Here is a 12,466-nt window from a genome sequence, read left to right as displayed (position 1 = left end):
TAACTGCAGACATAGTTGACTACCAAAATTTTGCTCTTTTATTCATAACGTACATAGTAAATAACAGTTTTATTGTAAAAGCTGGAAACTAAGTCTTAAGAGCGGGGAACAGTGTGGATTTCTTTCTGGGACGCAAAGCATACCTCCCCCCAATTTTCTCTGCTACCAGATTCTTATCATGGGAATCTCTACATAGTAAATAACAGTTTTATGGTAAAAACTGGAAACTAAGTCTTAAGAGTGGAGAACAGTGTGGATTTCTTTCTGGGACGCAAAGCATACCTCCCCCCAATTTCCTCTGCTAACAGATTCTTATCATGGGAATCTCTACAGTCTGTCACTGACTCTCCTCCACCTGGCCGTGTTGCCTGACAACGTGTCTTCTGGTGTCTGACGAAGCTTGACTGTCTGCTAAACCTTTTCTCACACAGGCTACACGAATAGGGCTTCTCTTTAGTGTGGACTACCTGGTGTCTAACCAGGCTACACTTCTGAGTAAACGCTCTCTCACATCTCAGACACTTATAGGGTTTCTCTCCTGTATGAATTCTTTCGTGTTTATGTAAGTTTGTGTTGAGAGAAAAGCTTTTCTGGCACCAGGAGCACGTATATAATTTTATTCCTTTGTGTGCCCGGGAATGCGCTGTCAGATCTGACATCCACCTGAACCTCAGGTCACACTCCTGACAAGGAAAAGGCTTCTCTCTGGTGTGAACTCTATGGTGCTTAACAAGCTCAGCAGGAACTCGGAAGCATTTCTTACACTCCTGACACTGATGACGTTTTGGAACCTGTTTTTTACCACCTGAAGCTGACACTGTTCCCCTCCTGGGATGAGCCTGACCACGTTTCTGTGCCCTGAGTGTGTCTGCACGGGTTTTTCTGCTGTTTTTGTTCTGGGCAGCTTTCTTTCTGGTGTTTGAAACTTTAGACGGTTTTGCTTCTATTCCTGATGTAGAGGCAGATTCAGGCTTATCATTTCCCTTGTCATTTTCTGGCTTTAACCCTGTTCAAATAAAGAAAAGAATCAGTCAGGTGTTTTATAGACAAGAAAATTTAAAGACTAGAGAGAACTGTCGATGAAAATTAAAGAAATACATAAACTAGTGACTCTGGCCCAGGCAGAAAAATGGTTCATATCCATAGTCCCTTATCCCATCTTCGAGGCACAGAAAGAAGCCCATCAAATGGTGCCAGAAGTTACAAAGGGAATCAGAAAAAGCAGAGAGAAGACAAAGAGGTGTAAGACTCAAGAATTTTAGAAAGAAACACCAAACAAAAACCTAGCAAAGTACATCACACCCAAACAAACACCCAGAAGAAAGTAGAAACTCAAACCCAGTATTTTCCAACCCAAAACCTATCTGCAGAAGGCTGCCTAGACAGACTTACGCCTTTCTCAGACCGAGTGTGAAACCTTTTAAAGACTGGTAAAACGCAAACCAGACACGGCTCCGAAAAGGAACCCTCCTGGTATCTGTCAACAATAAGCAGATTGGGGAGTATATACTAGCATTCTGTCAGAGCATGGAAGCTTCCCTCAAGAAGCCGAGAGATAAACGACATGTCTAAACAGCTCCATCTACGGATGGTGTCATGTCACATAAGGGCCAATGAATAAGAAGTACCTTCAACATTGTAGGCATGAGATACATTCTTATAACAAGAGCCACAGAAGTGAAGAAGCAGAAAGAGCAGGAGAGACCCAGCTAGAACTAGTGACCTGGCTTAGGAAGCCTTTTCCACAATGCCTTCTATGCACTTAGACAGCATCAGCCATAAGCCATGGCAGAACTAGCGGGATCAGAGGAACCGAAAGACACAAGATGCCAGGAAGTCTCTGAAAACAAAACTCATTGGAAGAAAGTCATATAAAAGCGATGAAGACTCTGCATGTTAAACTAACAAAGCGTGGGTGTCTGCTAAAATGACATATATCGACAGGACCGGAGCTCTCTGATTGTAATAGATAAACCAATTAGAATGCAATAAAGGCACTTATCAGACTAAACCCTAAGAGAGTTGTAACTCGAGTAAATGGCAAATCTCACAAAGGTGTAATCAAACTAGAAAACAAAATCAGAAATTGTATAACTTAAAGACACATGGAAGCAATAGGCTTACAAATAATGTGTCGTTAAGGAAAACCCTCAAAGCAGGGCGGTGGTGGCACATGCCTTTAATCCCAGCACACGGGAAGCAGAGGCAGGCTGAACTCTGTGAGTCTGTGAGTTTGAGGCCAGCCTGGTCTAGAAGAGCTAGTTCCAGGAACCAAAAAGGTACAGAGAAACTCTGTCTCGAAAATCAAAAAAAAAAAAGAAAAAAAGAAAAGAAAAGAAAACCCCCAAAAGAGAGTGAGAGAGTGTAATATACTTATATTGGAATGAAAATGAAGCTAAACTACATCAATTTATAGAGAGTAGAGGTAAGGAAGTGGTCAACGACATACATGTAGCCTTAAGTGCTCACAGCAGAAAAGAAGAAGGCGACAATCTCCAAGTTCCCTCCTCGAGAAACTTGCAAAAAGCAAATTAGGCCTTAACCAATGTTACTAGATGAAATTTCAACAATGAAAATGGACATCACTAAGTAGAATGCTGCTTTTCAAACAGAATAGAAGCAGTAAGTCAGCACCAAGACTGACAGGAAATCATACCATGCTGAAAGGACTAACAAGAAGCACAGAATCCCAGCAGGCTCTGTTGCACAAGACTATGATCTCAGCGCTAGGGATATACCTGGAGGGAGAATAATGAGTGTAATTACGGGCCACATTGCAAAACCCTGTCCCAAACAGCCCTCCTGAAAGGAAGGGATATAGGGCAGGTGGTGGTTTATGAGAACTGGCCCCCAAGGGCTCCTCTATGTGACTGTTTTGACAACAGGAATCAAAACTATTTGAGAAGGATTAGGAAACTTGGACCCGTCGGAGGACATGTGCCACTAGTGGTGAGCTTTGAAGGTTTAAAATCAATTTAGTTTGCTGCAGACTAAGACACTATCGAAACAAAGTGTGACATTATCACATACACTCAGAACACCAAATCTCTGGAGATGAAAAGCAGAGATTCATGAGTTCAAGCCAAGCCTGAGACGCACATTGAGAATCTGGCTTAAATGATGAAAGAAATGAAATTCAAATGTTCTTAGCAATTGACAAAAGTATATGACAAAATCTCACATCCATTCACGATAAAAAAAAAGAAAACAACTCATAAATGTAGAATCTTTGAAATTTTTACAAAAGCAAGAAACCTGCCCCCGTACTAAGTACAGGAAGTTGAAGTTAACGCAATAAAGTCAAGACAAAGAAATAAAAAAGCATTATGGATAACTGATACAAGGAAAATGCTGAGGTTGCCGAAGAAATCTAAACAACAACAACAAAAAACACTTGTAGGGAGTTCACTCTGATAAAAAGTCCATGATAAAGTCCAAGGCATTCATTTATGATATAATGAGGAAATCAAAATTAAAACTGGTATCCTTGCTGTTGTTATAATGGGAAAAGCTGAGACACATACTTCACAAAATATGAAGAGTATCTACATACTGAAAATGATAAAAAGTTGTTGAAAGAAATCAACAAACACCTAAAGCCAGACACATCATATTCAGGAATCAGAGGCATCAGCACAATGAAGATACCGGGACTCTTCAAACAAACGTATATGTTTAATGCAATTTTTAGTGAACGCCCAGTTTGTTGTAGGCCTAACTAAGCTTAGTGTAGAATTTCCATATGCCTCTCCTACCTACTCAGGGAGCAGTCTGCAGAGACAGGGGTGTAGGGGCCACAGCAGTACAGTAGCTCAGTGAGTAAGCATGTCCTCTAGGAGGGTCATGGTGGGACGGTGGCCACTGCTGCAGCTCCATGGGAGGCTGAATCTGGTGAGACCACCAGAAACAGAGTGGCAGCGGCACCACTACCGTGTCAGAATGCCAGCTGTTTTAGTATTTCAGGTAGAGCTTGTCTTTTTCATCTTTAAAGCAGAAGCAGCAATTTAGAACAGCACAATAAAACATTTAAACATTTAGAACAGCACAGCAGAAAACATTTAAACATGAAGTTATTATCATAAAATTGAACACAGTGCATGGCTTTGGCGTGTATGTGTGTATGGAGGTATTTGTGTGCAGGATATAGGGTAACCCTTGGTACTCATCCACCTTGTGCGTTTTAAGTCAGGATACTTGACTGAATCTGGAGCTCACCAAGCAAATGAGGTTGGCTGGTCAGTGAGCCCTGGAGATCCAGTTTTCTCCACCTCCCTGGTGCAGTTATTTCAGATTTCTGACAGCACACCTGACCTTTTAATATTTATTTATTTCCCGAGACAGGGTTTCTCTGTTGCCCTGGCTGCCTTGGAACTCACTCTGTGGAACAGGCTGGCTTTTAACTCACAGATCCACCTGCCTCTGCCTCTCAAGTGAATGGATTAAAAGGGTGCATCACCACCACCTGGCTCACACTTGACTTTTTGATGTGGTTATGGGGATCTAACTCAGGTCCTCACCCTTGTGTGTCAAAGGCCACCAAGTGAGTCTCTCTCAGCCACCAACAAAAAAGGGACTTCAGAACTGAGCACAGTGTGGAATATTTGGAAACACATTGATGAACAGGATGAGCAGGGGAACGGGAAGCACAGTTCTAACACGAATTGAACAAAATACGTAACAACGTACAGAAACTTAAACATCACTTAAATGATGTGATACCTGCACCTCATTTTATTGCAAAGCTCAGAAAAGAGAAACGAGAAACTAAAAATGTAAATAACACTTTTAAAGAAGCACAATTGGTATAGGAGGGTCATCTGTGTATGAGTTTCTGTCACTGGTTAAATAAAGAGACTGCCTTGGCCTTTTGATAGGACAGCAGCTTAGATAGGCGGAGTAGACAGAACAGAATGCTGGGAGAAAAGAGGCAGAGGCAGAGAGCCTCCATGAAGCTGCCAAGTCAGACATCCCGGTAAGCGACAAGATTGTGGTGACATACAGATTATTAGAAATGGGTTGAATCAAGATGTAAGAATTAGCCAAGAAGAGGCTAGAGCTAATGGGCCAGGCAGCAATTTAATTAATACACATTTCCGTGTATTTTTCATGGAATTTCAGGGGATAAACTAGATGGGTGGCGGGGACGCAGCCCGCCGCTCCTTTTACTACACACAATGGTCAATATATAAAGACTCTGTAAAAGGGGAAAAAAAATCAACAATTACTAATAAAGACCTGAACATTGTCCTGGTTAGTTTTTTTTTTTTTATCAACATGTAACAAGTTAGAGTTATCTGGAAAGTAGAAAGTCAACTGAAAAAAACACCTCCATCAGACTGCCAATAGGCAAAGTTATATGGAATTTTCTTGATTACTGATTTATGTGGGAGGGTCCAGCCCCTGTGGGCAATGCCACCCCTGGGCAGATGAACCTAAGTTGCATGAGATAGCAGGCTGAAGAAGTAAGCAAGCAGCTCCCCTCCATGGCCTCTGCTTTGGTTCCTGCCCTACTTGAATTCCTGACCTGACTTTATGAAATGTCAGATGAGAAGTGGCATTTGATTATGGTGTTTATCATAGCAATAGAAATCCTAACTAAAGCAAGTGCCAAACCAAGGACAAATGACCCATGAGATCTAGATAATTCAGAACAGAGAAAGCTCTCAGGGGTATCTCCAGAAAAGTCACACCACATACTCTTCTGAAAAAAAGCATCATTTTTTTTTCTAGACATGGTTTCTCTACAGCTTTGGTGCCTGTCCTGGAACCAGCTCTTGTAGACCAGGCTGACCTTGAACTAATAGAGATCTGTGTGCTTCTGCCTCCCGGGTGCTGGGATTAAAAGAGTACACCACCACTGTCAGGCTAAAAATGTCAATTTCAAAGAAAATTTTTGGCCACCAAGTGGGGCACAAGGGCCTGAGTTTATTATGAAGAATATAAGTTTGTGATGGTGAGGGGGGAAAACTATCAAGGGAAGGCAGAGTTCATGGGAGAAGTTGTAGGGGACCTCCCTGGGAAAAGAGAGGATGAAGTTCGGCAGTAGGAAAAACTTTTCCCACAGCTTCTGCCTTGAGAAGAAGAAAAAGTCCATCCAGAATTAGAAAACCAAAAAGAAGCAAAAAAGACACAAAAAGTCAAAGAAAGAATACAATATGCTTCCCCCACCAATAAATTGAAAGATAATCAAAAGCAAAAACAAGAACAGAGAAGGAAACAGAAAGAGACAGATGACGCTTGAATATAATACAGAAAAGTATAGACATTTTTACAAAGTGTGTCCCAATTAAAATAAGAAGAGAAAGCCAAGAAAGCAACAGAAAGAGTGTCAGTGCCATTTCATTCTAGAAAGCTACATCCTGCTAACGAAATGAACAGGAAGAATTGTTGAGACCTGGAAAGGAGGTAAGGGAAGAAAAAATGGAAACTCCTGCAGCTGCTGCAAGTTCCGGGTTTCCAGAAGGAGATTTATATATACTTGAACAGAAAGTTGTCCATAGGCAGGCAAAGGGTCTCAGCCATTGTTCTACTGCTGTGAAGAGACACCATGGCCACAGGGACTCTTATAAAAGAACGTATTTAATTCAGGGCTTGCTTATGGATGAAGAGGATTAGTTCATTGTCATCACGGTGGGGAGTATAAAGGCATGGAGAAGTAGCTAAGAGCTTTACATCCTGAGGAAGAGAGAGGGAGTAAAAGAGACAGAGAGACAGAGACAGATAGACAGAGAGACAAAGATTCACAGAGAGACAGAGACAGACAAAGACAGACAGAGGCAGAGAAACACACAGAGACTGAGATAGTAAGAGACACGGAGGGAGAGACTGGGCCTAGTGTGGGCATCTGAAGCCTCAAAGCTCACCCCCAGTGACACATATCCTCAAACAAGGCACACCTACTCCAACAAAGTGGTACCTTCTAAACCTTTTCAAACAATTCCACTAACAGGGACCAAGTATTTAAACGTATGAGCCAATGGGGACCATTCCCATTCAAACCACCACACTAAGGAAGATGGAAAGGCAGAAAAATACTGGGAAAATTACAAACAAACCAACCAACAAACAAACAAAAAACCAACCATAAAAGCAACAAACAAGCGAAACAAAGAAACGGAAAGAAACTAAAAGACAAAAGAAAACAAAGGAACAGCATGTTAGTAAAGATTCCTTAACAGTTTACAAAGTCAGGAGGCAATAATCAGAAAGACAGGACCAGGACTGGAGAGGTGGCGCCAATGTTAAGAGTGCTTGCTGCTCAATCATGAGACCTCAGTCCTAGTCCTGCACACAGATGTCTCCTGTTCCAAGTGGTCCAAAGACCTCGTTAGCCTCAATGGATACCCTCAGAAACACTCACATAGACAAAGAAGCACGCATAAATAACAAGTTTTTTCTTTCTTCTCTCTCTCTCTCTCTCTCTCTCTCTCTCTCTCACTGTATTTATTCATTCTTTCTTTTCAAGGCACGATCTCTCTATGTAACAGCAGCCCTGGCTGTCCCGGAACTTGCTCTGTAGACCAAGCTGGCCTCGAGCTCACAGAGATCCACCTGCCTCTGCCTCCTGTGTGCGGGGATTAAAGGCTTGAGCCACCACCATGGCGCCTTTATTTCTTAGAAAAAGAGAAAAGGACCAACAGTCCCCTGGCTACCAGTACATGACCCACACAGGGCTATTCCAGCCTGGGGATGAGGAATAAAGAAAAGAATGAAAGATAATGGAAATACTCAACATCTGAGGGGAATGTGAGGATATCATCAACAGGAGAGACTGGTTAACCGTGTCCTTCACCACCACCACCACCACCACCACCACAGTAGGTTGTTACTGGTTCATATACGAATCGAGATTGCCAGCAGTTCTTGTATCTTCTAAGAGTTTATGCATTTCAGGTATATATTGCCCCAGTATTTATGTAAAAGTCAGTTAAATAAGTTTATGTCACTAGCATTCTATTAATAGAGTGAAAAATTTCAAAGATTTTTGTTATAGCATAGAAAAAGAAGACTTTGAAATTTGTTTCTAATTTAGAAGCAAGTAAATTTGATTAATAAAAATTGGAATTTTTTAGAGCTATACTGAAATAATTTAGTATATTCGTTAAGTTTAACAAACTGGTAGCTTGTCAATGATTGCATTTTGTGCAATCAAGACTTTGTATTTGCTTGAAGAATTCTTCATTTTATAAAGGAACATTTATTTTAAAAGTAATGTTAACAAACCCTGCTGATTACAATAGTGATGTTACCAATTATTTAGGATAGTAAGGAAATGCAGCCGGGCGATGGTGGCACACGCCTTTAATCCCAGCACTCGGGAGGCAGAGGCAGGCGGATCTCTGTGAGTTCGAGACCAGCCTGGTCTACAGAGCTAGTTCCAGGACAGGCTCCAAAGCCACAGAGAAACCCTGTCTCAAAAAAAAAAAAAAACCCAAAAAAAAACAAAAAAAAGAAATAAGGAAATGCAGACTAGTTGTTAGTCATTTATTAAATGAAACTTGTAGTCATATTAGGTATGTTTTCAAGATCAAATACATATTTTAGAAAGACAGGTCGTCTTCCAATATTTCAGAGATTTACGGAATATGGCATTTGAGATATCTTCTCCTGGTAGCATCAACCTATTCCAGAGAAGATAATGGACACTGAAGAAACTCTACATGGAGTTTACTTTTGTGGCCAAAGAGTCACTAAGCAGGAAAATGCCCTTGCCTCGACTGCTGACAGTGTGACGTCCTAATTGGACAAGCAAGACCCAAGAGAGAGTGACTGCCAAACCCTGTCAGACAAGAAGGGAGAGCCCTTCTGAATATCCTACTTCACAGAAAAGTCTGTCAGATATGTATAGTCTATAGGCCTGTAGGATGAAGGTAGATGCCTCAATGGTGCAGAGAAACTTTGGTGACTGTCCAGGCAGCCAGCTGTCTCTGTCATCTCTCTCATTTTTTGGAAGTCACTTACTAGCAGTTCTTACTTACGCAGTTAATGTTATTTCCTTCTTGAATCTCTGAGGGAGTTGAAGATTAGATAGTTATAGCTATAGTTTATCAGATGCAGAAAGCAAGTTATGATAGAAAGTAAATTATGTATAAGATGTTGGACTCACCAAGATAGGATAGATATAGAGTATTTTCTCTAAATTTGTCAAATGCAAACGGACTAGACAATGTTGGTGTACTTATTGCCTGTATATCTTGCATATAGTCACTGTACTCATTGTATATAATTTTTCTCATATTTGTTATAGCCTTTCCCTTTTTATTTTGGACAAAAGGGGAAACATAGTGATATCCACTTGTATTTTAGTAAATAAATTTCGCCTAAGGATCACAGAGTAAAACAGCTACACTGGTCAGCGTTACAGACCAGGCAGTGGTGGCACACACCTTTAATCCCAGTGGCCATTCTAATTTGTCATAGCAACCAAGTGGTAGAGGTACATGCCTTTAATCTCAGCACTAGAGAGGATTACAAAAAGGGAGGAGACAGCCCTCAGTCTCATTCTGAGATTCCTGGAAGCAGGATCACCCTTTCAGACTGAGGTCGAGGTAAGAGTCAGTGGCTGTCTGTTTTGCTTTTCCAACCTTCATGTGGAACCCTCATTTCTGTCTCTGGGTTTCTATTAATTGTGCTACACTTATAGTTAAAACATTCAGCCTCGAATTCAACTTCATACTCAATGTAAAACTTATTCAAAACAGTGTGGCCTTACATGTAAAAAAAAAAATTAAAAGTTTTGGAAAACTTACGGGTATCTAGTGCTAAGGGATTGAAGAGTTCTCGCCTTCATGGTGAAACCATGCACTCTAACGGGAAAAGTTGATCCTCATTAAAATAAAAAAAACTTTTATTCTATAGGAGCCCATGGGAAGAGGACAAGACAGTACTTTAACAGTGATAATTAACTACAAGCCAAACATCTAGCAAAGCATCAGAATCCAGAAAATGGAAAGACCTCCCGGATTCAGCGGTCACGAAGCAATCTAATTCAATTACACTATCAAAGGAGCTTTCTCACAGCGCTATTTTTCATAAACACAGGCTACACCATACAACATATCCACGCACGGAAGAAGGCATCGTTACCTAGAGAGGCAGCCATCTTGTAGATGTTCAGCATTTCCTCACTGTAGAGTGTCTTCTGAGAAGGATCCAGTAAACGCCATTCCGTCTCAGAAAAATGCATGTCGATATCATCAAATGTCAACAAGTCCTGAAGAACAGAATGGATTTGAGTTTAGTACTACTGATGCAGAAGCTGCTTGGTCACCTGCCTCTGACTCACGTGGTTGGCTGTATGCTGAAGAAATTAACATAGAGTTTAGATGGAAAAACCAAAAGGACAGGAAGTAGTCAAGTGAACTATCCAATTCCCATTCTCATCATGCCAAATCCAGTTGTCTGGACAGCATGAAGGTCTGACACACCCCTGAATACCTAGTGGGCACTGTGGGTCTCAGCAGAAGGAAAGCGTAGAAATGAGGCTGCCTGAAAAAGATGAGAGTTAGGATAACCGAAACAGTAACAAAAAGCCATCTGTCATCTTCCAGCCCTTCTATGTAGCAGCCTCCATGCCTACGTACAGCCAATGACCAGGGTCGTGTTGAGCAGACTGGAGTGTTGCTCTAAAGCTGCCTTCATCAGTTCTTTTCTTGACTCTGAGCCTCGAGAAGTGGTTTTCTCTTTTCCTTTTATGCAAAAGATACAGCATGGTACTTAAAAGGCTTTTCTGTCAGGCCAATGTTTAAATCTCCCTATAAGTAAGGAAAGCTTTTGTGGGGGAAGGGATGAAACAAAGGGATTCAAACAAAATGAAGACCAGGATGAGCTCCAACCTTTCTCTACAGGATTTGGTTACAACTGGACACCAAGAAATAAACTCTGCCTCATATTCTTAGGTTGGCTCCCATAGAGAGGTGATATGCGTATATCACCTAGGGCTGTTTCTTGGTCACCTAGGGCTGTTTCTTGGTTCCCACTCACTAGCCGTACTGGGAATCTGCCACTAAGAGAGAACAGTGGGGCTCCATTTCTCTGGGCTCAGGGGTGTGTTTTCATTAGAGGATACCGTCCTCAGCATCTGGATTCCCTCCCCCTCTCTGGGAGCAGTTTTCTTCAAAGACTTTCTTTCAGTTTTGCTTCCCATGTTACTCTTCCTGTGTTGTCTCCCAACATTGTCTGATTTGAGCTTCCGTTCTCTGACATCCACTTTAGTCTTGGCACTATCACATGTTTTGAATCCACCTTCCCATACCTTTCTTACCTTTTATTTCAGTTTCTAACCTCTCAAGTCTTGTATTCTTAGATCTGCTAGAGTAGGCCCTCCAGCATCAATTCCTGACCTTAAAATGAGAAAAACACACTTGTTCCCTTTAAGGCCATGAAAGACTCTGCCTGTGACTCTGGACCGTATGGAGCGACTGTCAGCACATGATTTTGGATCCCACCTAGCCATTCTAAGAAATAAGGAAATGTGACTAGCTGGGCAATGGTGGTGGCTCACGTCTATAATCCCAGCACTCAGGAGGCAGAGGCAGGCGGATCTCTGTGAGGTCGAGGCTAGCCTGGTCTACAAAAGCTAGTTCCAGGACAGGATGCAAACCCACAGAGAAACCCTGTCTCAAAAACAAAACAAAACAGAATAAAAAAGGAAAATGTGACTAAATCGATCTCACTCCTTGAAAACTCTTAACCAAGACATGGCTACCGTTATCCTATGATATTGGGCATTACAAGGAATTACTCATTCTCACCTTGTCGGGGACTGCATCAGGCTCCTTCTGCAAGCTTTCGACCAGACTCACAGTCTGTTTGACATCTCCCGGATGATGCTTTTGCATCCAGTTCCTCATTCCCTGGGGCAGAATGCTCAGGAACTGCTCCAGCACCAGAGAGTCCAGGATGTGATCTTCGAAGTTGGTCTCTGGCATCAGCCACTGAAAGCATAATTCGTGAAGCTTTCTGGCAGCATCTAGTGGTCCAGGTACTTGGTTGTGGCAGATGTTCCGGAAGTGCTGCTGAGCATTCTCGGGAGGGGCCCGTTTGGTTGGTGACCTGCCCTCCCTGTTCTGGTTTGAGCTACCTTGCATAGGCAGGTTACTTTTCTGCACACGCCCCATGGGAGTGCCGAAGCACCTCTCTTCCTTCCCTTTCCTCCTCATCACTAGAGGAACGGTTTTCCTTTTCTGGGAGACACTGATGCCCTCTTGGTGCCACCTTTCACAGTTGAGGCACCATCAGTTTGGATGCAAAATCAATCAATGAATGAATCTTCTTCCTAAGGGCAGATACAGGGGAAGAGAGAGAAAAAAGAAAAATTGTGAGATATATCGGCATTTATTTTTGGGCCAAAATTATCTCAGGGCCTGTACCTCGAGGCCTGTAAAACAGAGAAAAGCCTGGCTCAAGTTTGAGGGAACAGAGTGAGGATGAGACATCAAAACCCAGGTAGGCGCCCCTCCAGCCA

At 42.1% G+C, this 12,466-nt stretch overlaps 1 protein-coding gene across 1 annotated transcript; it reads right to left on the bottom strand.

Moving 5' to 3' along the window:
• Positions 1-227: 227 nt before the first annotated feature.
• On the bottom strand, positions 228-12,161 carry LOC121437497 (zinc finger protein 75D-like). Its single transcript, XM_041637364.1, has 3 exons — positions 11,754-12,161; positions 10,087-10,213; positions 228-1,006 (listed from the first exon to the last, which is right to left on the bottom strand). Exons 1-3 carry the CDS (start codon positions 12,159-12,161, stop codon positions 228-230), a joined length of 1,314 nt encoding a protein of 437 aa, XP_041493298.1.
• Positions 12,162-12,466: the final 305 nt, after the last annotated feature.

The sequence above is a fragment of the Microtus oregoni genome, unplaced genomic scaffold, assembly GCF_018167655.1.
Source record: "Microtus oregoni isolate MIOR12 unplaced genomic scaffold, Mior012 000052F_ref0000163, whole genome shotgun sequence".
NCBI lineage: Eukaryota > Metazoa > Chordata > Mammalia > Rodentia > Cricetidae > Microtus > Microtus oregoni.
Note: the sequence above shows the minus strand (reverse complement) of the source record. Positions and strands in the feature narration are given on the sequence as shown.